At 38.9% G+C, this 27,994-nt stretch overlaps 2 protein-coding genes and 1 non-coding gene across 7 annotated transcripts in view; 2 read left to right on the forward strand and 1 right to left on the reverse strand.

Annotated features, from left to right (window-relative positions):
• The window catches only part of DOP1A (DOP1 leucine zipper like protein A), a 114,326-nt gene extending 109,530 nt beyond the window's left edge, over positions 1 to 4,796 (forward strand). Inside the window, exons 38-39 of the mRNA XM_054569663.1 lie at positions 1,092 to 1,151; positions 4,278 to 4,796. Coding sequence (XP_054425638.1) covers positions 1,092 to 1,151; positions 4,278 to 4,583 — 366 coding nt within the window. The 3' untranslated portion in view covers positions 4,584 to 4,796. The remainder of the gene's footprint in view (positions 1 to 1,091; positions 1,152 to 4,277) is intronic.
• Positions 4,797 to 5,502: 706 nt separating this feature from the next.
• PGM3 (phosphoglucomutase 3) lies at positions 5,503 to 27,969 on the reverse strand. Of its 5 annotated transcripts, none has more exons than XM_054569664.1 (14): positions 27,073 to 27,969; positions 25,171 to 25,376; positions 23,422 to 23,606; positions 21,997 to 22,064; positions 17,603 to 17,736; positions 17,416 to 17,475; positions 15,896 to 16,091; positions 14,055 to 14,212; positions 12,989 to 13,072; positions 11,092 to 11,190; positions 9,214 to 9,327; positions 8,175 to 8,297; positions 7,063 to 7,236; positions 5,503 to 5,758 (listed from the first exon to the last, which is right to left on the reverse strand). In XM_054569664.1, exons 2-14 carry the CDS (start codon positions 25,372 to 25,374, stop codon positions 5,669 to 5,671), a joined length of 1,689 nt encoding a protein of 562 aa, XP_054425639.1. In that variant the 5' UTR covers positions 25,375 to 25,376; positions 27,073 to 27,969; the 3' UTR covers positions 5,503 to 5,668. The 5 variants fall into 5 exon arrangements, with proteins under 5 accessions (XP_054425639.1, XP_054425641.1, XP_054425640.1 ...); XM_054569666.1 differs by having other exon boundaries at positions 27,097 to 27,117; XM_054569665.1 differs by lacking the exon at positions 27,073 to 27,969 and adding an exon at positions 27,003 to 27,071.
• Positions 17,948 to 18,073, forward strand: LOC129068021 (small nucleolar RNA SNORA28). Its single transcript, XR_008528840.1, has one exon. It is a non-coding gene; the product is annotated as a small nucleolar RNA SNORA28 (small nucleolar RNA).
• Positions 27,970 to 27,994: the final 25 nt, after the last annotated feature.

Genomic DNA, 27,994 nt, shown 5'->3' on the forward strand with positions numbered 1-27,994 from the left:
CTTTTTGTCTTTAAGAAGATAACATTTGTAAAAATATATTTATATTGTGTTATGTACTTTATATTTTTCAGTAAGCATCAGGCTAATTAATTAGAGATCTTTGCCCAAGAAAATAGTCGTTGACCCTTGAACAACGTGAGGGTTAGAGGCACCAACCAGCCACGGAGTTGAAAATCCACATGTATCTTTTTGGCTCCCAAACCTTAACTACCAGGAGCCTACTGTTGATCCCACCAATAATATAAAGTTCATTAACACATATTTTGTATGATACATGTATTAATATACTATATCCTTACAATAAAGTAAGCTATCATTAAGAAATTTCTAAGTAAAATAAACTTAAAGGATTTATTGAAAAAAACCTGTGTATAAGTGGACCTACATAGTTCAAACCTGTGTTGTTCAAGGGTCAATTGTAATGAATTTAGCATGCTCATCAATGGGCCTTTGTTTAGAAATCTTGTCTTTCACATTCAAAAATTTCAAAAAATAAATTGTACAGTTTGGGAATAATCTGGGTTGTCTTTTGAGTCCTAATTTTCAGAATGTGCTTTGAGTGCTCAGAAATTTTCCAGTTTTTCTGGGGTACCCTATTCAGGCAGCAGCTCCTAACCAACATTCCACAAATTGTAGAAAATGGAATGGAGGAAAGTGATTAAGAGTACTTGATGGATATAAGGAATTTGATTTTATAATCAAGTTATTTCTTTAGAACCAAGTAAAAGGACAAAAAATGAAGATGAAGGTTGGAATCAGGGTTTAGGGTAGGACTTAAGTACATTCATTTTGATATCACAGGGTTTGAAAAAATATTCATGATAGCAAATCCGGAAACAAGGTATTTATATATGACCCCAAGCACATCTACACTGTCGTCCCTGCATCTCATTTGTAATGAGCATTTTTATAAGACTCTTCCTGTAGCTGAGGAATGAACATGACAGTCTTTTGTCTAAAACTTGTCCTAGAAAATGAGAAAACAGTTTTGACTGGAAAGCATTTCCCCAAAACACTATAAACAAGGTCTTCAAGGCCAAGCATGCTTTTCATGAAACAAAGGCTATGAGTTCTCCTCTTTCCTTCCACAGGACAAGGAGGAGGACTTTAAGACAGTGATTTTGGAGGGAATGGAGATGACCAAGCATCAGGTGAGGGTGGCTTTTTGATGCTTGTGATATGGCAGCAAAAGCTGCCACATCTGGACCAAACACTGAGATACAAACCCAGGTCTGAATTTCAGCAAGTACAAGAGAGGTAAAGAGGAAAGGAATCTTTCTTCAAGTATAGATTGGTGAAATGAAAGGACAATTCGTTTGTATGGAAACATGTTTGACTTTTTAATTTTTTATTGAGGGAGGTGGTTCTGAATAAGAAAAACAGAACACTAAAACAAGTCATTCTTCTCGGTCAAGGGCTTAGTAAAAATCCCACTCTCAAAGGTACGGCTGGACAAGAACATAAACCTTAGTTCTCTTACATTGGAAAAGTTATGTAGAGGGTTCAGATATATTACTCACTTTACTTCAGGATAATGCTGTATACCTTTTAATTAATACTGAATTGCAGTTTGATTTAGGGAACTAAAGATGGTCAGCCAATTTAATGATAGTCCATGATGTGAAAGTCAGTCCCAATACTGTAATTAAAGCAAGTGTTACAGTTAAGAGAAAGGAAGATGGTTTTCAATACCCTATAAATAAGAGTGCAGGTTAAATAACCGCTAACATATTAAGAGATGGCTGGAGGGTTTGGGCCATAAAGCATTAGATGGTCTTTTCTTGCTTACTCCTTAGTCTTCTGTTTCAACTTAAATTTATTTTCCCTTCTCAGGATTTTTTTGTTAAATAAGCAAACAAATCTGTGAGCACATGTAAGAAAATAAGATGGATTTTGCATCTCCTTTCTCCACTAGGAAACTAGTGATAGGTAAACAATGAAAGTAACTTGGCAACATCTGATCTTAGAAGGGAAACTCCATTTGTAACCAATATGACAGATTGTAATTATGTTTCCTAAATCCCACTTGATTTCTTTTTAATCCATTTATTGTTTTCATTATCTCTACACCATGTTTTCATATCTATGAATCTGCCCAAGTTCAAACATCTTTAGTTTTTTTAAAATATATTTTATTATGCTATTACAGTTGTCCAACTGTTCCCCCTTTGCCCCCTGTGCCTGGCTGGTTCCCCATTCCCTCTCGCAGTCCTTCCCTTACTTCATGTCCATGGGCTGTGAACAAGTTCTTTGGCTACTCCATTACCTTTACTGTTTTTCACATTCCCCTATTTTGTACCTACTAATTTATGCTTATTAATCCCTGCATCTTTTCCCTCATTGTTCCCTTTCCCCATTCCAGCTGATAACCCTCCAAATTATCTCCATATCTTTGATTCTATTCCTGTTCTCATTGTTTGCTTAGTTTTTTATTCAGTTGGTAGTTGTGAATTTCTTGCCATTTTAATGTCCATAGTTTTGATCTTCTTAACATTTCGTATAATAATGGCTTGGTGATAATTAACTCCTTCAGTCTTACCTTATCTGGGAAGCACTTTATCTGCCCTTCCATTCTAAATGATAGCTTTGCTGGATAGAGTAATCTAGATTGTAGGTCCTTGCTTTTCATCACTTTGAATACTTCTTGCCAGTCCCTTCTAGCCTGCAAAGTATCTTTTGAGAAATCAGCTGACAGCGTTATGAGAACTCCTTTGTAGGTAACTCTCTACTTTTGCCGCTTTTCAGATTATCTCTTTATATTTAACCTTTGGCATTTTAATTATGAAGTGTCTTGGTGTGGTCCTCTTTGGTTACAATTTGTTTGGGACTCTCTATGCTCCCTGAACTTGTGTGTCTATTTCCTCCACCAAATTAGGGAAGATTTTTCATTATCTGTTCAAGTAAGTTTTCAATTTCTTGTTTTTCCTCTTCTCCTTCTGGCACCCCTACGATTTGGATGTTGGTACATTTGGAGATGTCCCAAAGGCTCTTTATTTTTTTTAAATTCTTTCTTCTTCTTGCTGTTCTGATTGAATGATTTTTTGCTTCCTATGTTCAGAGTCATTGATTCAAATCTTGATTTCATGCCCTCCCCTGTTGGTTCCCTATGTATTTTTCTTTATTTCACTTTTAATGCAACCATCATTTCTGCCTGGGTCTTTTTTTATGCTGTTGCAGTACCCAGCGATTTCTTTGAGCATCCTGATAAGCAGCTTTTGGAATGCTGCATCTGGTAGGTTGCTTATCTCCATTTCATTTCATTCTTTTTCTGTAGTTTTGCTCTGTTCTTTCATTTGGCAGCCTCCCTGTGTTTGTTTCTGTGTATTAGATAGAGCTCCTTTGACTTCCTGTCTTAGTAGCATGGCCTATTGTAGAAAAGGCACCTGTTGGGATGAATGTGGCTTTAAATCCTTGGTTGTTGGACTTCCATACAGCGCGATCTTCTGACAAATCTGGGTGATGTTTGTTTTGTAGTCTAGTTATAATTTTTGCTGTAATTGTGCAAGGAGATGAAGTTAGTTTACCTATGCCTCCATCTTGACCGGAAGTTGTCTTTAGTTCTTATAAATTTGTCCAGATAGACTGATATCTAACAACTGTGTTTATTTAGTTGACAGAATTTTCACATTTGACTTTACTGCTGCAAGGTAGATTCCCCCATTTTATAAGTGAGGAACTTCTCTGTACCTTGCCCAAGAATACTGCTTAGTAAATAAATAGCAGAGCCAGTTACTAACCCAGTTACTGGCTCCATTTCAGCCTTCCTCCCCATGTTGTTTAGCACAGCACAGAAAAAGCAGTCATTCCTTTCTCTTTGCTGACGGCAGTTATTCACTTTGGGCCCTCCTGCCATTTTATGGCAAGTTTAAGCCTTTTGGTTAAAAAGGAATTAACTGATTTATTAATGATGAACTATCTATAAGACCCTTTGTCCCTTCCAGGTTTCTTCTGTAGCCATGTTGTGACCCAGTCCTTGCTTGTATTAGTGGGAGTCCAGAAATCTGGGAGCTTTTTGAGTATATGCAAAGCACAAAATAAGCTTGTAATATTTGACTCTCCCTATCCAAAACCAATTATGTTAAGCTTCCTTATACCACATTGTTAGACCCCTCTATATTCACTTAATAATTGGTACCAAAAGGCCTCAGAAGAATTGTCTGGAATGCAGATGCAATGTCATCAATTGAATTTAACCGTTTGCTGATGTTTATACCCTTTCAAGTATTCTCATATACTACATTGTCTGTTAATAATAATTCCTGTTTTGTTTTCTGCAGAAAAATCCAGAGGAAGACAACTCAGGGAAAACGTTGGGTTGGGAGCCAGGGCACTTGCTGCTCACCATCTGCACTGTGCGCAGTATTGAGCAGCTCTTGCCGTTCTTCAACGTGCTCAGCCAAGTCTTCAACAGCAAGGTTACCAGCCGATGTGCAGGACACTCAGGGAGCCCCATCCTCTACTCAAACACCTTCCCTAACAAGGACATGAAACTGGAAAACCACAAACCATTTTCCAGCAAAGCCAGACAAAAAATAGAAGAGATGATAGAAAAAGATTTTCTGGAAGGGGTAATAAAAACATGAGTACCACAAGTGGTTCCATTTAGTTTAAATGTAAATGTAATCATTTAAAACAAACATTACTCTGAGTTGTATATTTTTTTTGTATGTAACAAAACTTATTTCAGGTTGTATTTAATTTAAATATTTGTAAATAAGAGCAAATGTCTGTGGCCTGAATCACATTTAAATATTGTTGGCTCATATTGATTATGGTGCCTAAGAGAGATCTCTACATATATAGTCCATTGTTTTATTGTCCTGAATTGTCTTAAATATGCAAAATACACACTGCACATTTTTTTCTACTGGTTTCCAGCTTCACTTAATTTAGGTTGGTTGGGGAGCGTTTTTGTTATTAACGTTTTAGTGTCAGAATGGTGTCACTTCTCTGTCAGAGGCTTGGTAATGTATTACAGTTAGTTTCCTCCCACATACCTTCACTAAGAGGAGTAAATAACAACTGAAGCCCCGGACCTGCATCCTTGTAAGTGTAGCACGAGCATCTCCACTTCAGGACAGAGATGCATAGCCTCCCGGTCAGACCCGAGTTCCTGGGGATGGTAATTACAGAGGTAGGTCACTTAAGGATCATTCTGAAGACTATGCTGTGGAAAAATCGGTTGTATAAAGTCTCTACTCTCTCCAACCGTATCAACAATGGTGAAGACTGCAAAACGACCTCCTGGTTAGGTAATGGCTATAGAAAAGCCATCCCAAGGTGTTGGTAGTAAGATTTAATTTTCCAGCAAGCTTCGTGAATTTTTCCCAGCATATATTATAAAGTTAATGACTGAATCACACGTGTAAGCGCCAATATTTTACATTAGTGAGACTGAAACTAGAGATGTTTCACTTTTTAAAAAACTGAATTTAACAAGTATAAGCTTAGCTGTTACTAAAGAATATTCTGAATTTAACAAGTATAAGCTTAGCTGTTACTAAAGAATATTCTGTTAGTGTTTAAGAAAAATAATATCTAGAAACAATCCAGTAAGGTACAGTAAACATGATTATACATGTGTTTGAACCTGTCACAATAATGGCAGTACTATTATTATGTAAAAACTTTTTAAAAATCCAGTTTCTCAGGAATATAAAAGTTGTCTTCAGAAACGTGGTTGGGGACTTTCTCCAACTCCTCCAGCCAGCTGGAATACTGCCAAGCTCACTTCATGGGCAAGGCTATCCGCACTTTCCTGAAAATTACATGAGAATTGATTAGATGGGAAAGACAGCATCTACCATATTACTTGCACCTTTGACGGAAGGGGACGGGACCTCCTGACTGTTTCACTAACATATTAAAATGAAAACATTTCTTTTTTCATCTTCCAGTAGCAAAATTCTAAGACTCTTAAATGAATGGAAAACAAACCAAAGTCTTCCAGATAAGGTAAGTTCTTAATCAAATCAGATAATAAAATTATTTCAAAACTGAATAAATGTATTGAAACCTAGACCTTGAAGGCAACAAGGCCACAATTATTCTAAGAGTAAGTTACTTTTAATGCCCTGGATGTCCTCTCCTCACCCACTATACAGTGAATAAATACAGGGTCCAGCAGAAGTTAAGGCCTGCTTGTGCTTGTAGGGTACGTGAATGTCTTACACGAGAGAGTGAGCAATTTGAACACTTCACCTAAAATGTCATCTGGTACACTTGAGTGTGATATTGTTATGTTACAGAATTACATGCTTATAAATTTGTAATAAAAAAGGCGCATTATTTGTGCTGGACCCTGTATTTTCACTATATCCTAGGATAGCCTAAGGCTTCTGCAAAAAAGCTGCCAGCTACTGTATAAATTAATTGAAAATATCTCCTTCTGAGTCCCTATTCAATCTACTCTATTTTGCCTCTGCTGTGCAAACATCAAGAATTTATGGTGATAGAAAAGACTGTATTGAAAGGGCAAACTGTAAATATCTAGACCATAAAATCTTGCCCTATCACAAACACAGGAGTAGAACAGAGCAAGACTGTCATTTAAAGGAAATATTTTGAAAAACAAATTGAGAGTTCAGAGACAAACATGAATTTCAGGCAGCATAGATGATGGTACCACTTGATTTAGAAATAAATGTCCAACCTGGTTGTTTTCATAAAGCAACAGGGTTATATTTTTTAGGAGAAAAATTAGATTAACACATTAAATTTACATAGCCTAAAAGAGATTATCTATTTTCAGGCTACTAGTTATTCAGGCCACAATTAGAATTATGACACTTTCAGGAAGTATAGAGTAAATGAAAAAACATATTTAGGGAAATTAAGTGGGTGTAATTTTGTTCAACTATGTAACTACTGAGGAAAATAATTCTGTAGTCTTAAAATGCTCCATAAACAAGTATGAAAGACATTAAATCCTTATTTATCGCAGTGAGATTCCAAAACTATGAAGATACTTTTCGTCTCCTACTACCACCTCCCCGCCCCACTACCTATGTTGCTATTAAGATGCTCATTGCACATTTTTCCAGTAGAACTGTGCCAGCTTACTTGTGAATCTGCTTCTGCATACACTCGGACTACGTCTTCAGTACCAGAGGGCCGGACAAAAGCACGGGAAAGCTTGTGCTTCTTCACCAGGTTGTTGATTGTCTCCTGTAGTCCTGGGGGTGTGACTGCTTGCCTTTCAGCATCAGTGGTGCTAATCACTTGCCTGTCTGCAACCTATATGCCAAAGCATTTCATAGCTGTTATTATATTCCACTCCCTTTTAGACGTTTAACCTGTTCACCGTAATTTCTACCAAAGGATTATGGCCATTTCAGCTTATTATACCACAAAGTATAATACAGAGAGTGAAGTTCCAGATTAAGTGTAAAATGAAATTGCATTCAAATTTTATTATATTCATTTCTGCTAATATCAGGGTTATTAACTTCAACATATTTATATAGTTTGTTTCTTCAGTCCATAAAGAATTACCTTTAGCAAAAAAAAATATTTCCACAGAATGCCTTACCGTTACCACTAAAATAATAGCCAATAAATACTGTATGACTTAAGTCACAGATCAAATAATCTTAGCTTGCCACTTATCCCTTTTTAAAAGAATTACCTATTATGTAAGAGGATCATAATGAAAATCTACTAAATCCAAAAACTAATCTGAACAATTAGCAGCCATTTCTGCGAACTCTGGGTTTTCTCTCTCTCACAAAACCATTGATGAATGTGTAAACTGGTATAAATCTATGCAGAAATCAATTAGCCATTTATCTAAAATGCCTTTAAAATTTTTTCTCCCTTTGAACCCACAGGTTTCTACTCAGCATCTAGCCCCAGGAAGTACTCTGTGAACCAATATTAATAGAGGAAATGTACCTCTGGGTACATAGGGGTTCATTATTTTGTTCTCTCTATATGTATGTTTAAAACTTTTCAAAATAAATATTTTAAAGTGATATATGTCACTTTATAATAATTTTGGAAACAAAATACTTCTCAAACAATAGATTAAAAGTTACAGGAGATCTCTTAACCAAAGACAGGAGAAAATACAGTTAGATAATAATATGACACACTTGGGAAATATTTTTATAAAGTGAGATTTGAAATTATAGGTTTTAATTTTTAGAAAAGTAATTTTAAGATCTTGCTCCCACCTTAACTTTGAGCTGTCTGTTTGGAAGATCTGTATAGAGAGCATCCCACTGTTGTACAGTTAAGCCTTTTAGAGCCAAGACTGCCTCGATCACCAGCATGTCAGAAATAGCATCACCAGCTGCCTGCAAGACAGGAAGAGACAATGGAAGAGACCGCTCTGATACAAGGAAAGCTAAGATGTGAATGTGCCTTAGAAAACCAATCTCAGTCTCCTGTGCATCCTCCTCCCACCATGCAGCATTACTAGCTGGTGTGGATAAATACAAATATGAAAATTAATAAGGGAAAGAACTGAATTAGCTCATGAGAAACTTGCTTTTAATCTTCCTCCTTAGCTATAAAATGAAATTAAGACTGGATAACTCTTAGGGTTTCAGTATTAATATTCTATGACTCAATTTTTTTCTTTATAACTGGATCCCTTTTAAGCTAGTGTATCATGATATAAAGCTTCATGAAAGGTAGTAGAAGAAAATGAACTTTCATGTAAGACACACCTGAAGTTGTAGCCATATTCTGCCACTTAGTAGCTCCAAGTCTTTTTCTCTTCATTTATGAAGTGACAAATTATAATAACCCTTCTCCCTGTACTAATGCAAGATTACATGATGACGTACGTAAAGTGCCCAAAATGCACATGATGATCAATGTTACTTCCACTGCTTTGCCATGTCCTATGCTTTGCTTGCCCTTCCACTGCCCTCAGCTACATTCCAGTCCCAACAATCTGACCCATGTGAGACAACCAATTGTTTTTCCTGAATTTCCTTGAGAAAATATGTTTAGTCACATATACACACTCAATAACTGAATCTAATTTGTCTCTGGGTGGAAGCTACTCATTATACTTGAAAATTTTCATCAAAAAGCGCAGGGTGAATGAAGCACATAAATGTTCTGTCATTGACCTGTCAGTGTAAATCTCAACTGTATGTACCACTGTTGTGAGGAAGGACCACTTTAATTTTTTGTATGCAGCCCACTATTCTGCCCACCTTCTGAATAAGTAACCAAGAGCCTCCACCCCATCAGTTCTACCTGGTTAAATAAATCAATGATGTTTTCAAGCATCTTAGCAGCTTTCCTTTTCTCATCTTCTGATTCTTTTGCTAGTTGTTTTATCTTCATTTCAGCAGCTTTACTAAACAGTACCTGCAATGAAAGTGTACAAAAATCAGAAAACACTATCACAGACCCAGTCGTAAGTACTATCATACTAGCTAAACCACTTTTGAAACTCTTAATGAATCTGGAGAAACTTAAGGGGAAAAATAATGGCAGCCTTATAAGGTACAAAATTAAGATGAGATCAAAGCAGAATCCAAAAGATATTACTAGGGAAGAAAGTTCCTTTATGGATTATAAAACTGGTTATCAAAATTCAAAGACCTGCCCTGGCTGGTGTGGCTCACTTGGTTGGAACATCAGCCCATAACCGAAGGGTTGTAGGTTCAATTCCTAGTCAGAGCATATACAGGAGACAGTTTCTCTCTCACATTGATGTTTCTCTTTTCCTCCCTCTCTCTAAAACCAATGAAAAAATATCCTTGGGTGAGGACACACACACAGACATACACACACACGCAGATTACAAAGAAAACACCACACCTTGGTGAAGGTGATCACATTCATAGGTTCATTATGGCTGCCTCTTAGCCAGATAAACTGGCTCTGTTCAGCCAGGTTCCTTAAGCCTACATATCCATTTTACCTTGAAGAACATAATTCATTGCAACTAGTGTATTTTTTTGTCCTTAAAATAAAAACTAAGCAAAAGTAGGAAAAAACCTCATTTACCACATTATGGCAAACAGTACCATGAATGTTTATTATACATCATGCTCCTCAGGATTTCTATCTTTTTGTAGAACCCAGCCCATGATTTTAGTGCCCTCAGATGCCTAGTACTAAGGAGGAGTAGCATACCATGTTCAGCCACTCGCTGAAATACTTGTTTGTTGACAAACTAAGGTGCAGGCTGGTCACCTGTTTGACCCACACGCAGCCATAACCATTCACTTACCCTGCACCAGCAGAGCTGACCTGCTGCACCAGAGACATTATAGTCTCAAAGCCTAAAATACTTACTATCTGCCCTTTATGTTCATTTTCCAACCCCTGCATTAGACCACTGCAGTTACATTTTGCTTGTATTTTCTAAGAAGGTATTTTTCTTCTACATACATTCATTGCCTCTAGAAGTCAATTTTGAAATTAATGAGGAAACTTATTTGACTTTATTTGTATTGGCCACCTCAAATCCATGGACGAAATGAGGTAAGGTAAAAAACAGTAAGAGAAAAATTATGAACCTTATGAACATACTAAAAACCACTTAATACACCTTCAAAATTGTGAATTTTATGGTAGATGAGTTCTATCTCAAAAAACTTTTTAGAACATTCTGTCAAGGACACCATAAAAAAATACATATGCTTATTGCCAATTACTTTAAACTCATTTCCAGTTGTTTATAACTTAATTCTCAAGCTATCCAACACCTTTCAATCTACCACACCTACTGTACTTTCCTTTTACCACCTATGGCCAGTTGAAAAAAATATTTTAAATGATGTATATATAACCTGCTTATAAAAAATTAAGAAATATATATAACCTGCTTATAAAAAATTAAATATATTTTTGTAAGAAATATATTTACAAAAATATTTTTGTAAGAAACTATACTGTAAGAAGGAATAAGCATTTCTTCACACTCAAAAAGATATCATGTACTCTAAAAGAGAGCCACAGTTTCACAACACATAAAAATATAGTAAGTTAACCAAATCATCAAATTTTACCACCATCCCAATCATTTCAACAAACTAGAATATCACTTACCATTACCCAGGTACAGAATTACCATCCTAAAAAAAGTGTCAGCCAAAGCTTTAATTGTTTAAGAGAACTTACTGTGCCATGCCCATTTGCTTCAAAATAAACTCCAATATCAAATTCTTGAGCCTTGTGGTGCAAATGCTTTACACCAGTTTTAGTACAATAGACTGGTACCTATAAGACATTTTTAGAAACACAACAGCAGTTATTCGATCAGCAAATTTACTGTGCACGAACCACCCAGGAATACAATGGGGAACAAAACCTGGATCTTAAGCTAGTGAGGAAGACAAAGCAATGAAAACCAAAGTGGCTGCTATTATGGAGAAGAGAGGGCACTCAGATGCACAAAGACGAGGGAAAAGCAAGGTGAGAGAGATGAGGGCCCCCTTATAAATTCATGGAAGATTACATAGGGGAGGAGAGAGACGATCTATTCTGGAAAGCTCAGCTTAGCTCCAGCATGGAGAGGGGCTTAGAGTACGGATCTGCAAGCTTCTACTGTAAAGGGCCAGATAAATAATTTAGGCTTTGCAGGCCATATGGTCTCTGGTATGACTGCTCAATTCTGTCATTGTAAGTGAGAAAGCCGCAGACAATACAAAACCAAAGGAGCACAGCTGCATTCCCATAAAACTTTATAAATGGGTGGCAGGCTGGTTTTGGCCCCCAGGCCACTGTTTGTTAACCCCCTGCTAAGAAGGCCTCCCTAGGAGCTTTCTAGGACTAAAACCCAGGAAGAAGTTATGGTGGTTGCACTCAACATGGGTAGAGAAAATCTTTAACAGAGCTGATAAAAGTGGTTAAGAAAAAACTGATAGTACAAAACTGAAAAAAAAAAAAGAGATCATCAAATAAGATCAATATCTGATTGGATTTAGGAAACCTAAGAAATTGTTAGGGGTAAGAGTACTTAATCCATTAGAAAATGGTTGTAAAGTAACAGTTCAGACATACTCAGTTTCTTAAACAGGGTATCTTACCTGTAAGAAATTTTAAGATAGAAAATTATAATTAAAATACTAAAACAACCCCAAGTACTGAAAAATGCCCACGAAAGGCAGGCAACTAGGCTGCAGACGGGAGTCCCTTGAGTAACTACTGTAACAGTACACAGGGTGGGGCAAAAGTAGGTTTACAGTCGTTCATATGGAAAATAAATAATGCCAGAAAAAACTCTTGTTTCACGTACTCACAACTGTAAACCTCCTTTTGCCCAACCCTGAAATCAGGTCACAAACTCCAGCCTCCAGATGTGTTTTAGTGTGCCTGGACACTATTTCTTTTAAATCAGTTGCCAAGACTTAGCAAGTACGAAATTCACATGAAAAGTCATGTTTTCAGTCTCCCCTGAAGAATCTGACTAAAGGTGAGAGCCGCTGGCTTGGGCACACTCTTCCTAGGCCTTGTCTACCTGCTGTACTCACTTCGCCTACCCAGATCCCACAGGAATCTTGCTTTGACATTCTTGCTTTAAAATGAATGGAAAGGCAAAAATAACTAGCAAAATGCAGGAACTTAAAAAGGTATACACAAAAGTTGGAAAATATCACAGTAGCCTGTGAGAAAAAGAGTAAAGGCAAACAGACCCAATTTTGGCCATGAACCCTCTAACACTTCATTAGAGCTGTGTGATGCAGAGGGTGGTTGTCTGGTGGACGCCGGGGAAATAATTAGAACCAAAATCTATCAACCCAGAAAACTAAGAACACAGTTTTATTACTAAGTATTGTGCCAGACTGTGACACACATCACAGAAACTCTGCTAAGGGGCTGCAAAAACAGAAAGCCAGTCTCTTTTTGCATCAGGGACAATTCAATTTTTTCTTTTGATTTCTATTTACCCTTACAGGGGAAAAAGTTCAGCTTCATACACTACAATTTATTTACATATGTGAGGGTATTATCTTCCTCACAGAAATATCTTACAACAGAGTTAAGAAACTACCAGAAAACAGAAATGGTTCAGTACCTTCATAACTTCTTCAAGATACCGTGTTGAACTTCCATTTGCATATGCAGTTTGTACAACGCCAATATTCAAATTTTCTCCAATCTAGACAAAAACAATGACATCAAAACACACTATAAAAATTTTTTTAATTAATAAATAAAAGCAAACTGAAACCGCAAAAAAGAAAAGAAGAGAAAAGACATTACAAAAGCAAAGTTCTAATGGATGACAAAGTTATCTGCAAATCCAGCAGTGCTTTGGCTTATGCAATAAATGACTCAATGAAAATTTACATGTAGACCAGAAAAAAAAGTTAAAATACTTTAGGGCATATATATATATATATTTTTTTTTTAAACTAAGAGGATCTGCAAAGGTTTATTGGAGAAGGTAAAATCAATATCAAGGGGTAAGAGGATATTTTACCTACAGAGAGCACTTTGAGCAAATGTCCAGCAAAAATGTGATCTAAGCTTGGGGAATAAAGAATATTTCATAATAACTTAGAAGACCTGGTATGAGGTAAAATCCTGAAGAAGATACACTGTAATCTCTGTAGGGCATTATTTAAAGCAATTATACAAGGAGTCCTTTATAAAAAAGCCTGTGGCTTCTTGATCTTTATCTCTTTCATTTTTTAAATAAAAGTATTTATTGAGTTCTTGAAGTATACCTTTTCCGGATCTTAATAATTACTTCCCTTTATATCTTATAAGGCTAGCCTGGGTTTTCACAATGAGCAAATCCAAAATCTCTCATAGGATATTTTCTGTTCAAACTTGAGGTAGGGAGTTATGGTGGAATTGCCATTATTAAAGTGTCAGTTATGAAGAAACCAAAACTTCATAAAGTTTCATATCATAAAACTTTTCCAGTATAAGGAAAAAAAGAGTAACTTCAGATTCCAAAACCAGTTCCCCAGAGTTGCAATGACTAGAATTAGCATTTCTTTCTATATACTTTCTAGCTACAAATGTAAGGCATTTCCCCAAAATTCTGCCTCTGAGACATTCAACTGACTGCTACAGAACTATTTCACCAGTAAGTCCTGTTTGAAAGGGTAGTCAGTCACTCCCCACCGTACCTCCAGCAGGAGCTCTTTAAGGAAACTGCTGATGAGCGCTGCTATCTTGTCTCCGTCTATGAGATGAAAGTGGCCATCCTCATCATAGTAGTAGTAAACAATCCTGTCTGCATCTCCATCAAAGGAACAGCATCTTTCATTGGACTTCATTTCCATTCCTAGCACACAGAATAATTAAAAATGCATTTCAGCCTAAAAACTGGAAATACAACTCAATATAGAAAGTTTTAGGTTTTTTCCTTATACTAGTTATAAGGGAAAATGTTTTCACTAAAGTATAATCATAATTGTCCTTCTGTGTTTCATATAAGCATGTCCACTATGATTATTTAAAAAGTACTTGAAACTATTGTTCCAAATAAAAACCAGTGTCCTAAACTTCAAACAGTATGCAGACTTGTTGGTAGTTTTTGTGAAGTAAATTCCTTCATAGCTAACTGAAAAAGAAGCATTCAAAATCTATTTATGCTGAAACGACATAATGCTAAAATAAAATCCTATTTTTATAAGCCAGCTGGTTTGGCAAGACAGGTTCCCATATAGTTTGTTGAAAGCTTCAGGTATTTCTGAATGAAATTTATCTAGTCCTACGATGTCCTTTACACATAAAAAATAATCAGCAATAGATGAGGTATGTGCTTTGATTTAATTTGGATAGTAGTGATTTTTATTTGTGCACACCATAAATAACAACAAACACTGGTAAGTAAAAATACAGAATTATAACCAATGAGAGACTCCGTCTGGAATATGAACATGAGGCTGACTACAGGTACGACACAAGCTCCCAGAAAGCCAGGGCTTACGGTTCGGTCACACTGCAGCCCCAGTGCTGACGGCAAGAGAAAAAGAGCTCACGATTCACAGAATGGAGAGATCAGGGACAGAGAACTGAAGTGTCAGAGAAGTAACAGTCAAAACTAGCAATACAATGAAATGGAGCTTAAGTTAGTTAATTAAACTGAAGATTTAAATGCTTACTCTACAGTGAGGCAGAAAATAACATCAATGAGAGAGGCCAAGGGAAAAAACCTGCTGAGCTCTGAAGACCGCAGGTCCTGCCCGAAGGGGCTGCGGGCTCCTCCGCTGCAGCCAGCTAAGTGAGAAAGGACCTTTTCTAATTTTGGTGAGGAGAAGCCAGATTCCAATACTGAAGCAAAATCAAAGCATTTTAAGCGGTGGTAACGAATGCAGTTAAACACACAGACACATAAAATAAGCCAAACAAAACACATTTGCAAGACAGGCTAACAATATCTGATCTATAATGCAGCTAACTATAGAATACCTCTTACTACAACCACAGTCTGAAGAACAGTCTTCTTCCTAACATGCCTACAGTGGAAAACACTGATTTTGGAAACAATTACCATTCAGCAGTTCCATTCTCTTTCTATAGTGTATCTAATTCTGAAATGAAAAATAATGCTACTTAACTATTGCTGCCCTTTAGATTCTTAAAGTGTGGTCCCCAGACCAGCTCTATCAAAAGAGCCGGGGCATGTGAGAGACATGTAAATTTCTCTGCTATACACACTCTACACCAGACCTGCAGAATCAGAAACCTGAGGTAGAGCCCAGAAACCTGTATGTCAACACAGGTCTCCAGACTACCACATTCTGATTCTGCGTTCCCCACCGGCTTCCCACAGGCTGTGAGGCGCCCTGTGGCTTCCAGGCAGAGAGCGGTCTGTGCAGGGAATGGCGCTGACGAGGGGAAATACGCCCGATGTCTCAATGTGGTACATCAACCACCAGCTAACGACTCGCAACTCATTTGGCCACTTCCGTGTGTAAATAATGCTGGTTTCAAAGCTCCAGAAACAAATCTCCTTACATACCTTGTGGAGGTTTTTGATGACTTTTCACAAAGTCAGCCCCACATAAATGATTGAGTTTCCCTTTGGTGCCAACGTTGAACAGCTGAAGCGTGAGCCCCTGGGAGAGGAAGCGCCCCATCTCTCCCAGCTTCAGGGCCCCTATGCCATTCGCACAGTCAACCTTAAGGGGTGGGTGCTCGTCTCCATGGCAGGAAGCCTTAGAACAAAAAGACGCAGGGGTGAGAAATGTCAGGTTCTACAGGAAAAAGTGAAGCATAAAGCATGTATATGTATCTGTAAACATCCTCCATTATTTCAGTTAGCTCATCTATTCCAAACCAAGAAACAACAGAGTACACACATTCAGATGAAAATCATAAAACCTCACAGTAAATTTTTAAATACATTTTTTGAGCACTTAGATATTGGAACAGTTTTACTGATTGACTTATGGAAATGGAGCTTGTTAAATAAAAAATTAACTTTTATGGCTAAAAGCCACTGCTAGATTTAAAAAAAAAAAAAAAAAGGACAACCTGCCTTGGGGCACTGAGTCTAAAGCCCTAGCAGCATAGCTGGACTGAAAACACAAACATGAGGACCACTGTCCCACAGTTTTGCAAGTGTTTTTATACATCACATACAGGGAAGAAAGATGTAAACTGTTCTGAAGGGATTTTCATTAGCTACAGACAAAGGGACTGGGAGAAGGAGAAGAGGGGCAGTTCTGGGATAGATGCAGAGTCCAAATAAGCAGTGTTTGCTCCCCTAGACAGGCTGCAAGCAAGTCTGGGAAGTTCCTGTGTAAATAAGAGGCAGAGGCTCCTGGGGCTGGAAGACACCTGGCTATTCTCTTTAGAATAATCGCAGATGCAGCACCTGGAAGTTAAACTGAAGTCCCAACTGACACACCTGAATGTGAGCAGTCTTTTGTTAGCTGGTCCACAGCTATTAACAGGCTACCTGTTCTGTCTCTCTCACTCTCTGGACACTGTAATTTAGCACATCTCATAATTTTTCCCCCCTTGGTCAAGCTTGATTAGAATTAGCCTCAATTAAGTAGGGTTCCTTAAAAATAATATTATAATCCATATCACACGACAGTCTTTCAAATGTGGGAATGAGCATATAGATAGAATGAGCAGTAAAAACATCTGTCATTCTCTTCATAGCATATACCACTACTGGACATTTTTGTTTGTTTTTTTCTAATTGTCAGCCTCCCTTCCTACCCATCCTCACTTCAGAATATAAATTCTGTGAGAGCACGGGCTTTGATTTGGATTACTGTGCCTAACAATAACATATACTCAATATTTGTTGATTAAGTGAATTATATTCCTCAAATTTCATCCAGGTTTAACAAGCCAATGTCCTTAAGGAAAATCTTCTCAACAGTAGCTGCCTCAAGTGTGATGCCAATAACACCTACTTGCTTAACAGTAAATTCATATGAATGAATACTTACCAGCACAAGAACACCACCATGTTTGTCCCCCCCCCCCGCCCCCGCCCCCGCCCGAGCTCTCAGAATGTATTACATGGCTTGCCAAGAAAATGCCCACACACGGTAAGGATACAAGGGCCAGAACTGTGCAGCCCTGGAAAGAAAAAGATAGGCCAAATTTTTGGAAAAAGGAAGAGTGAAAAACTATGTAATTAAAATAATTGTTCAATTGATGTTATTTCATTCACTTGCTTAAACTCTAATCACATTCAAATTTTCACCTGTTTGGTAAGTTCCACAAAGGCCTTCGAGAGTTTCTGATAGTAACCCTCTACGGTCGCCTTTCCATACTGGCCATTGGTATTTCGACAGTACACCATGTAGTGCAGCTGGGGTGTCGTTAGAAGGCCGTAATCTGCCATAGATATACAAAAAGCAATTTACCACATTTCTTAATAAAGAAAAAAAGGTTTAAATGGATTCATACTGTAGAAATTTTAGGGTGCCAAAAGACATCTCAGAAAACACAAAATGCTAACTTTCACACAGCACAAATATCCATTGAAGTTATTACCAATACATAACCAATGTCACACAGTGATGTTATAATTTATAGCAAGAAATATATATTTAACTCTGTGGCAGATGATCAAAACTGTCTGACACAATTTGAGCTTGCTATAGTAACAGAGTCTGACCTATTCCAGCACTCTGTCCTCCATGAGACAAGCCGTTATATAGACTTAGACAGTGCTCAAAAAAAAAAAAAAAGAAAAGAAAAGAAATATATATTTAGTCTTTGTCCCCATTCTGGACAGAGCTTCTCAACTCTTGGAATTTCTTAAGCAAAGAGAGCAATAAGGTATCTTTTGTTACGTTAAAAAGGTGGCACCTGGAAAGCCCCTAGGCAACCTAAGGCCGCCTGGCCTGGGGAGCCAATCACAGGATCAGAGGGCTGGCTCTTCTGGCCCTCCCCCTCCACCTGCCAACTCCAGGGAGGGACTCGAGATGAAGCTCAATCACCAATGGCCAATGATTTAATCATTCATGCTTAAATAATGACACTTCCAGGAAAATCCAAAGAACCAGCAAGGACAGGGCTCTGGGTGAACATACGGAGAAGGGGAAGTGGCAGCTCAGAGAGCATGGAAGCTTTGAGCCCCTCTCCACACATCTGACCTTATGCATCGTCTCATCCTAGCTGTTCTGGAGTTAAATCCTTTACAATAAACTGGCAACCTAGGAAGTAAAATGGTTCTCGGTGTTCTATGAGCTGCTTTGGCAAATTAACTGAATCCAAGGAGGGGGTTGTAGGACCCGCCAGACTGGTCAGAAGCCCAGGAGACTGGGAAATGAAGTGGGCGGGGGAATGGCGGTCTTACAGGACAGAGGTAGGATCAGGCACTACCTCCAGGTAGGTAGCGTCAGAGCTAAGTTAACTGTTCGGTGGTATTAGAAAAAAATACACATTGGACACAAGCTCAATGCTAAAAAAAATATGAACTCCTTTTGGTTCAAAAGCACTCAGTATAGACAAGTAATAATAAAAACAGGGCAATGCCAAAAAGCACAAATTGAGTACTATTTCTAGTAACATTACAAAATACGTAATTAAGATAGACACTCCTACAAACAACCAAAATGCTAGATAAAAACTCTTTTTTTAAAAAGAACTACAGTGCCAACACGTTGCAGGGGAAGTAGGCCAAAATCTATGTACACAGAGGAACTCCAAGATTGGAGCCAAGGAAACACGTTTTATTCTCTGGGCATTCCTCAAAACTTGAAATTGAGCTATGGTTTTCAGTGCAAAAAAGTCCATGTTGGTCTAACATGGGGAACTCAGGAGAAGACCAGGTCCTCATTCTGTTTCAGTGCAAGAGTGAATCAAAAGTGAATCAAAAATGAATCAAGAGTTGCCTCCCAAGGAAAGCTGTCCAGCAGAGGAGAACACCCAGGCTGAAGAGCTGCAAGGACAACCACAAGCACAGGCCCCCTAAGGGTTTCGAGCCCAAATCCCCATGACACACAGCTCTAAAAGAACCTTGTCATCAAAGAACCGTGTCACCAACCAGCCAGGTAGTACTCTCAGCAGAAGCAAGCTCTAAATAAACTCTGCCAGAGACAGTTACCTTCATCATAAACCTCAAAAATGTCCCATAATTTTTCAAAAAAAACCTCAAACAGCTTAGTCAAAAATCTATACACATACAAAAAAGGCACCATGAACAAGGAACTGGAGAAATGGCAGAAAGGCACCAGTATCTAATAAATATTCAATGACTGAATCTGTTGACGGTCTTCAAAGTCATGCACTAGAGTTTGCACTGGAGGCAAAAAGTCATTTTATTCAATGAGCTCTTGAGCCCTGCACTCACAACAGAACTGGTATTTTATGAAGACAACTTTGGCTCCAGTATAAGGGTTAGATGAGAGGAGATGGAGAAACTCAAAAGAGTGGATAAGAGCTTACACCAACTCAATGGAACTGTATATGGAGGGGAAAACACTATTCTAAAACACATAGTAAAGGACGAAACAAATGTTGTGACCAATAGCAAAATTACCAAGTAAATATTTACTAAATGACTATACACAGTTACTCAATAAAAAGCACAACCATCTATTCCACTGATCAACTCAGAAATGTAAAAGCCATTCTTTACAGCTCTATCCTCATCTCATCACAAAATCCTTTGAATTAAATATTTTTCCATTTCTCTCGCTATCATCACCCTTGTACCATCTCTAGCTGGTCTCTCTCCCTTTATTACCATCTTCCTATCTCTCTATACAAGTGCCAGAATGACTGGCTTAAAATGAAACCATGACTATATTCTTGTGTATAAAATCTTTTAATGGAGTCCTGCTGCGATTGGAATAAAACCCAAATCTTTACCAGGACCTATAAGGCTTGGAATGATTTGGCCCCTGCTTACCTCACTAATGGTATCTTCCACTAGCTTCCCCCATTCTCCCTGTGTTACAACTCCATTAACTTTCTTTCATTTTCTGAAATATTCTTAAGCTGAAGAGAGAAATGAAGTTTTAAAAAAAACTTAAAAAATTCTTAAATGTAAACAGTAAAAAAGTAATGGTTATAGAGAAAGAAATCAAAGTGCTGAAAATAGCCACCATTCTAGGGATGCTAGAAGAAGAGTTTTGGGGCGAGTGAATACAGAGTAGGGGCGGGCCACCTAGGGGAGGCATCACTCAGACCAATGCATTACAAGCTGCAGGCTGGTCTTCAGTGGGTCATGGAACCCACTAAGACAGACCAGCACTTCTGCATTTCCTAATGAAACAGATAAATGCATACTGTGTATTAGAGGTATTATTTACTGAAACTTTTAGTTATACACACAAGCACACATATATAATCATGATACAAAATGGGTTTCATACTATGGGTTGTGACATGCAGTGAAATATACTGGAGAGTTGTAAATAACAAGCATTCAGAAATGTTTGATGAATAAATAAATGAGTAAATAAAAGAATACATGCAGCTAGAGCTATGGCAGTAAAGATGGTCATTCGGACATCAGGCAGTGAAAGAGAGAAGCGAGACATGGTCATATCAAGAGATAGAAGAGGCGCCCACAGAGACCAGTAAGGAACAGTGGCCAAGGAAATAGAAGCCTAAAGAAAGAGGGAGGTCACAGTACAGAAAGCTACCAAGACATCAATTGAAATAAAAATTTCAAAATATAAATTCTGAAAGCTATTTTTAGGTTGCAGATCCCTCTGGGTATCTCACAAGAGCTATGAATTCTCTCCCTAGAAACTAAGTGCGTGTGCAGTTTACACTATACACACTGTATTGAGAGGAATACAGGGTCCTTGCAGCCTAACTACGGACTCCCGCACTGGTCCCGGGGCCCAGGTTGAGAATCCCCACTTTCACAAGAGCCATTGGATTTAGCAATTAGAATTCCGATGAGTGTCAGGAGACACGGCACTGGAGGCGTAAGGACGGAGACTGGCCTTAGCAGGCTAAGGGATGACAGGAGGAGCAGAGAGAGAAGCAAGCCAAGTGCACAACTGGAAGAGGCCAGGTGAACTGTGATGGAAGGGAAGACACAGGGGCTGAAAAGGAGGTTGAAAAGGTCAAGAGAAGAAATTATTAAATGACAAAGACCTGCCACTAGGAAAATTCACCTCTAAGTACAATGGAGTTATTGAATTCACAAGGGGCAAAAACCGAAGTTTAAGAAGAGGATTCTAACCCCCGTTTTGTTGCATTTAATACTTTTTTATTTGTTAAAATGAAAAAGCCTGTCAAAACTTAAAATCATGATTATGAGTAGACCAAAGATATTTTCCATCACTATACAACAGTGATCAGCTATTAGGGAGTACCTAATGTTGACAAAAACTGCTGAATGGATTTCTTCAAGTAAGTACAAGGAGTTTTAAATCAAGATATTCAGCCTTACTACAGTTGTCTAAGATGTGTTTCATATATATTCTGTATATAAACAAAATATGCATGCCCAGAAAAAATTTTTAATTATTTTTAATTTTAAAAGCTAGTATTTTGTATCTAGGAGTTAATTTTTTAAAACTTTTTTTAAATCATATTTTCAAACCTTTCTAAAATAAGTATGTATTACTTTTGTAATTTTTTAAAAAGTTTTTAAAGATTGATTTACAACTCAGGGTAACTACATACCATGAAATTGACCTCCTAAAACAGTGACGCCATCTATTACAGACCGTGACAGTGTCTCACTGCTGGGCCTAGGAGAGAAAAGGGAAAAAAAATACATCCCATCCTGAAACCAACATGGTTGCTAGTTCTGGATGCAAATGCTGAAACTATGTGCTACAAGTATCAGAATAATAAGTTCATTGCATTTGAACTGAGACCTACAAATCTGAAAACTCTGAAAAACTTATTTCCGTAAAGTATAAGTAGTCTTTCATAATGTTATTTCTTGGAAAGATACTAGCTTTTAAGTGAATTTAGAAAATAGATAAAGAACACAATAATTACACCATACCCAAGTGCTTTTTCAAGTTTGGCAATAACTGCACATACACTGCCTAAGAAAAGTAACAAATGCTGAATGTACAGTGTTCGTAATGCAGTACTGGGTATTATACCACCACGGATACAGAACTCATTTTTCATTTTAAAACATCAGAAAAATTACTATCTATCTGAAAATAAAGTAGATTATATAACTGCCTTGTAGAAAAAGATGTTTTATATCATTTAAACTAGTAAGAGGCAAATACACATGGGATTGCTTTACTGTGAGATAATTTGCTTCAGAACCTAAGTCACTACACTCCTTCTGCTATCTACAAATACCTGTGATTACAGAATCAGTGGTATTTGGAAGTCCCTCTGACAACATATTAAAGGGTAAAACATGGGTCCCTTTAGGGTAAAAGGCATTAAGAGACTGAGTAAGAATATCCTTTAGAAAGAATCTCTGGCTAAAATCAGATCTTATGTAAAAGTGAATATTTGTTTCAAAGTACACTTTTAATTTAATGCTTTATGAAAACATCTTTTTGTAAAGGAAGGCAAAAGCTGCCAAATATGACAAATTTGTAAAAATGAAGTGTTACTATTTTACAGTGAACTCCAACATGGAAAAATAATACAAATATATGAAGCAACAATGACACAGATTATAAAATCAATCTCTACAAATAATGAACTAAAATCATGTGTTCTTACTGTATAAGGGAAAAAAGTAAACTTATACAAGGGGTGGGAAACATTTGTAAAGTGCTTCTCCCGTGCTAGGAGATAAATATTTGCATACATTATTTCATGTAAGGCTCAGAAAAACCCTGCATTAGGCCTTATCATCAACATTTTAGAGATGAGCAAAGGGAAGCTCCAATAGATTAACGTGTATTGTAAGTGTTAGAGGTGGTGGTCAAGTTGCAAACTCGAACCACAAAAACCAAGGTGCAGTGGTGACTTAGTTCCCACATCCTACTACAAAGGCCAGGTGGGAAGAAAGCCTCTCAGGGCGGTCCTACTGTGTTTCTTTCCACGTGGCATGGGCACTAAAACTGATGGAATCATTTATACCGAGTTCACAAAGCTGCTTTCACCAGTAACTCAGATGATCACCTGGTATCTCTCCCAATCACTACGAAGGCATCTTGTTGCAGATCCACAGCAGCTTTCTTGCTGATGTCCAGCAACACTCTCTGCAGATCTTGTTCCTCAGCATTTGCCAAACAGGTAGCATGTTCCTCCCAGGAAGGTGCCAGCATTTCACCCAAGGGATCAACCAATTTGACACCATTGTCTTCCTTAAAAGAAAAATGATAATCCATCTGTGCAAATTCAAAAGGGTGAGTTGAGGAAGTAAACTTAAGCTGTTTTTCCTCCACAAAAGACAGTGATGTCTGAGCAGCTTCACCAGTGACCCCTACTGAATGCTGGGCACTAGACCAGGCTTTAACATACATTAGCTCAGTAAATCCTCAAGACCCTGCCTATCAATCTATTGTTCCTAGTATTATTCTAATCTGAGAAAACAAAGATTCAGATCAAGTAATTTGCTTATATTCATACAGCTGAGAAGTGCCAGTGCTGGTATTAAAGGATTAAGTCTATCTGATTCTCTTACCCAATAGACTACACTAGTTTTAAAAGGCCAGCACCTGTGCATTAATCATCAATGAACTGAGGAGGGCACAGCTGGCACAGAATGAGGGCACCGAGTGATCCTTCTCACTACAGCTCCAGATTCTAAGCACGTCCTGGCCAGTGTGACAACCAGTGGGTGGCACAGAAGCTGAAAACTGACTCCTAATTCTATTCTGCTCAAATTTCTGGAAAAAATAAAGCATAGTTTAATGTGAATGTCAACTGAAGGAAACAGCTCAGAATTGTTTTAAGAAATTCTTCTAGAACTAGCAGTAAATATAAGGTTCTGCCTACAAGTCATTAATCAATTATGGCAATTCAGACATTTAGATACTTCACATATTTATAGTGGCGCACATTTATAAGTTGGACAAGCAAAGTCCTCTTGTTTGGGGGGGCAGGGAAGAGGTTATAATCCTTCACTGACCTACATAGCTTTAACTTACTGTTGATTTAGCTACAAACGCAAAAATTTCATGCCCTAGCAACCAAACAGAAGCATATTCTTCAAACCATATACAAGGTGTGGCAAAAGTAGATATAACAGTTGTTTATGTGGAAAATAAAACAAAAATTAATAAATAATAGTACAAGAATAAACTCTGTTTTGCATACTCACAACTGTAAACCTACTTTTGCCCCACCCTGTATTAGTGGGCTACAGAAAACAGTTGTGTCAAAAGGAATACTTTGATAAAAAATTGTCATAAACACTAAGACACTGGTCACATCAATATTTTGCCCAAAGTTCACATTTGGATCCCTTGAACCTCCTGTTTAGTTGTTTCTTCAGAACAGGAAACTGATGTTCCCTAGGAATAAAAAAACCTGTCTGAAAATTTTCAAAATGTGCTAAGTCTTTGCAAATGTTTACTCTACTTCACCTTGGCTCTATTAATTTCTATTAATTTAGCAGAAATTAATAGAAGTAAGACTTTTTATAACTGATACTGTGTACAACTAGTTTGGAAGGACAGTCTGTTATTTCTCTAAAATGGACACTCCCCCCCAAATAACAGTCTCATCTCATTTTCTCCACACCCTCTAAGAGTCATGAGCTGAATGACCACTCTTAAGAAAAAGTTGTTTCAATCCAACTGCAAAAAACAATGACAAAGCACATTCCTAGAATGAAAATTTGTACTTTGGGTCCAACTGCCCAGACACAGCAAGGTTTGGCATTGCAAATAAAGGTTTTCTTTATTAGAGTACTAAATACATTACCTCAGGATTGTGTGATGCTGTTACCATGACTCCTATTGTAGATTTCGTCTGTTTTGACCTAAGAACAGCTAATAATCCCATGCGAAACATGACATGATCAAGATGCTCTGCTTTTGTTCGAAATCCAGCAGTCCCATATTGAAGAATGAGTCCATTGGGCTTGGCATGTAATACTGAGTGTTTTGTGATAGCTTCTAAATCCATGTCTACAAAATTAAGGAATACTTTTCAGGCATATGAAGAAATTGTTCAAGGACGATTTGATTCAAAAACTGCCACCCCAAACCAAGAGGCATGCCTCATTTTAAATCTCCCCAAACCACCATCTTTAAGAGAGAAAAGAATGACAGAGAAAATCCCGGAAGTTAGTACTACCAGAGGATCTTGCCCCACTTATATTGTCACTGCAGGGCAGAGACCAGATCACCCCCAACTTCTCTCCCATTTTGGCTCCAGGGATATCCCTGGACCCACAGCAAATTTAAAATGGTCCACTCTCAACTAAAATGAAGATTCCATACCTAGACTCAAAGATTCCTATGAGATCGAAGATCACCTCATTTTACAAACAGGACAGCTTAGGACTGGGCCTCAGTCAACTAAGCTAAGTTTGCATGGGCAGACAGTGACACTGCAGCCTAAGGTCATATTCTCAGATGGGCTGGGCCCACATTTTCAAAATATCTAGGAAGTATGTGCAGCTCTTTTGCACTTCTTCCCAGCCTACAGAGACATATTCCCAGATGAAAAGCAAAGGGTGACAGTCTCCTCTCCAATACCTTACAGCATATTTTTCTATTTTCATAAGGGAGGATCAGGACATCCTTCTGAATTAAGCTCTGAAACTGGCAACATCTTCCTTTTACATTAAAAAAAAAAAAAAAAAAAAAAGGCAAACATCAGCTCTTAGCCCTACAGCCTTACTTAGTCCACCCAGTCACTTCCTTGTCTGGGATACTCCAATTTTAAGTGGCACTTGAGGCTTCCAACTTCAGTTGGGTACTACTCAACTTCCTGGGTCACTCCCATTTCCAATTAGCCAACAGATGAGAAGTAGTCCCACAGCTACCAGCCTGACCACAGGAGTACTTGGTAGATATTGTGGGTCTAGACACAGACAACTGCAACAAAGCAAGTATTGCAATAAAGCCAGTCATAATCTTTTTGCTGGTAGAGGGTGTTGCCTTCAATTTGTAAAATGCACAACATCTGTGAGGCGCAAAAGGCTAAGCTATATAAAATAAGGTAGGCTTGTATCTTGTTTTCCTTATTGTCCTTAATTGCTTCAATGAACAAAAGCTACAGGAAATGGTGAAAAATGTTTGCTTTTGTTCAGTTGGAAAAAGCTGGCATGCAGCAAGCTAACTTAGTTCAGTCCTAAGTGATCAAGTCTCTTTCACAAGCAAGAATAAATTTTGTTAAAAAATGAGCAGTCGCTAATAAGTCATGATTATTCATAGGGCGTACACCAGTCGTGTTAAGTCCAAAAAGTCTTTTTTTTTTTTTAAGTTACGATGAGCCCACCCATTAATGCGTTTTAGGTGTTGAAACTACTATCAATGGGTGTGTGAACGCTTTTATTTAAAGCATTTCCAAGCCCACAGTGTTCACTCTGAAAATGTTGAGTGTCCCCCTGCCCTCCATTCCAACTCAACACCTCGTCTGTTCCTATCCCCTCCCAGCCCGAGGCCCCGAGACCCTGCCCGCGCCCCTGAGGGAGACCGCCCAGCATCAGACCCCCGGGCCGGCCCACCAGTCCGCTCCCGACGCGCAGTGCGGGTAGGTGTGTCCTGCGCGCGGTCGGATGTCAGTCCGTTAGCCTACCCACCAACCTGTAGGGCGACCGAAACCCCGTGGACCGCAACGTCCTGCCTCGCCGCCAAGCCGCTGGGCCCCTCTCACCTCTGCCAGGAGACTCGCCCTCACCTCCAACTGTGCGGAGAATCAGCCTCGCGGCGGCGCCTGAAACCACACTGGGACTTTCGGAGCCGCAGACGTGGCCCTGCGTGGCTTCCGGCTCCCCTCCACGCCCCTTAGCCAATCACTGTGGGAGAGGGTTCGCTGGCCCCGCCCCGCCTCCTCACGGATCGCGCGCCGCTTGCGCCGGCAGGAACTGCGGCTCCAGGGTCTGCGCGGGCTAGGGGCTATTTCCAATGAATGGCCAGGAAGGGTGAGGCCTCCGCGGTGGCCTAGGGGTTGGGGCCGAGGGTCGCGGGCCTCTGAGCACAGCGACCGGAACATAACCAGCCCCACCTCTAAATTTCGGTCTGGGGGTGGTAGATCCCATCCACGGTCGTGTGAAGCTGGGAATCCTAGTGGTCTTGGTTGGGGTGGAGGGAGTGCCAGTCTGATCTGGGGCCTCTGACAAGATGTTCTCGGCCACAGTGAACGCCACCCAATTTCCTGCATCCGCTTCTTGATTCTCGAGGTTCATCTCCCAAATCTTTGACTCCGGGAGGCCCTTTTGGGCCGCCACTCTCGCCCCATCTCCGCCCTGTTAACCTCATTCATGTAACTGTAGACCCCCCTAAACCTGGGCCTCTAGGAGTGGAGGCAAATGGATCTAAATCGTCCAGAGCTCTCATGACGCCATTCCGGGCCGGTGTGGTTCTCTGGGGAGGTGTAAAGGCCCAGCAGCGAGGCGAGGGGTCCGAGAGGCGACAACTGGCGTTGGCGGCGGCGGCGGTGCCCTCGAGATCCCAGGGCCTGGGGACCCAGAGCTCCGCCCCAACGGCACTGCGGAGCCCTGTCACCGCAGCATCCAGCTCCGCCCACGCCAGCGACCTGAGATTCAGAAACTAGGCTCCTTGCCTATCCCAGAATT

This window comes from Pteronotus mesoamericanus, unplaced genomic scaffold (genome assembly GCF_021234165.1).
Source record: "Pteronotus mesoamericanus isolate MK-2021 breed Mesoamerican mustached bat unplaced genomic scaffold, CSHL_Meso_final contig_20, whole genome shotgun sequence".
NCBI classification, from domain to species: domain Eukaryota; kingdom Metazoa; phylum Chordata; class Mammalia; order Chiroptera; family Mormoopidae; genus Pteronotus; species Pteronotus mesoamericanus.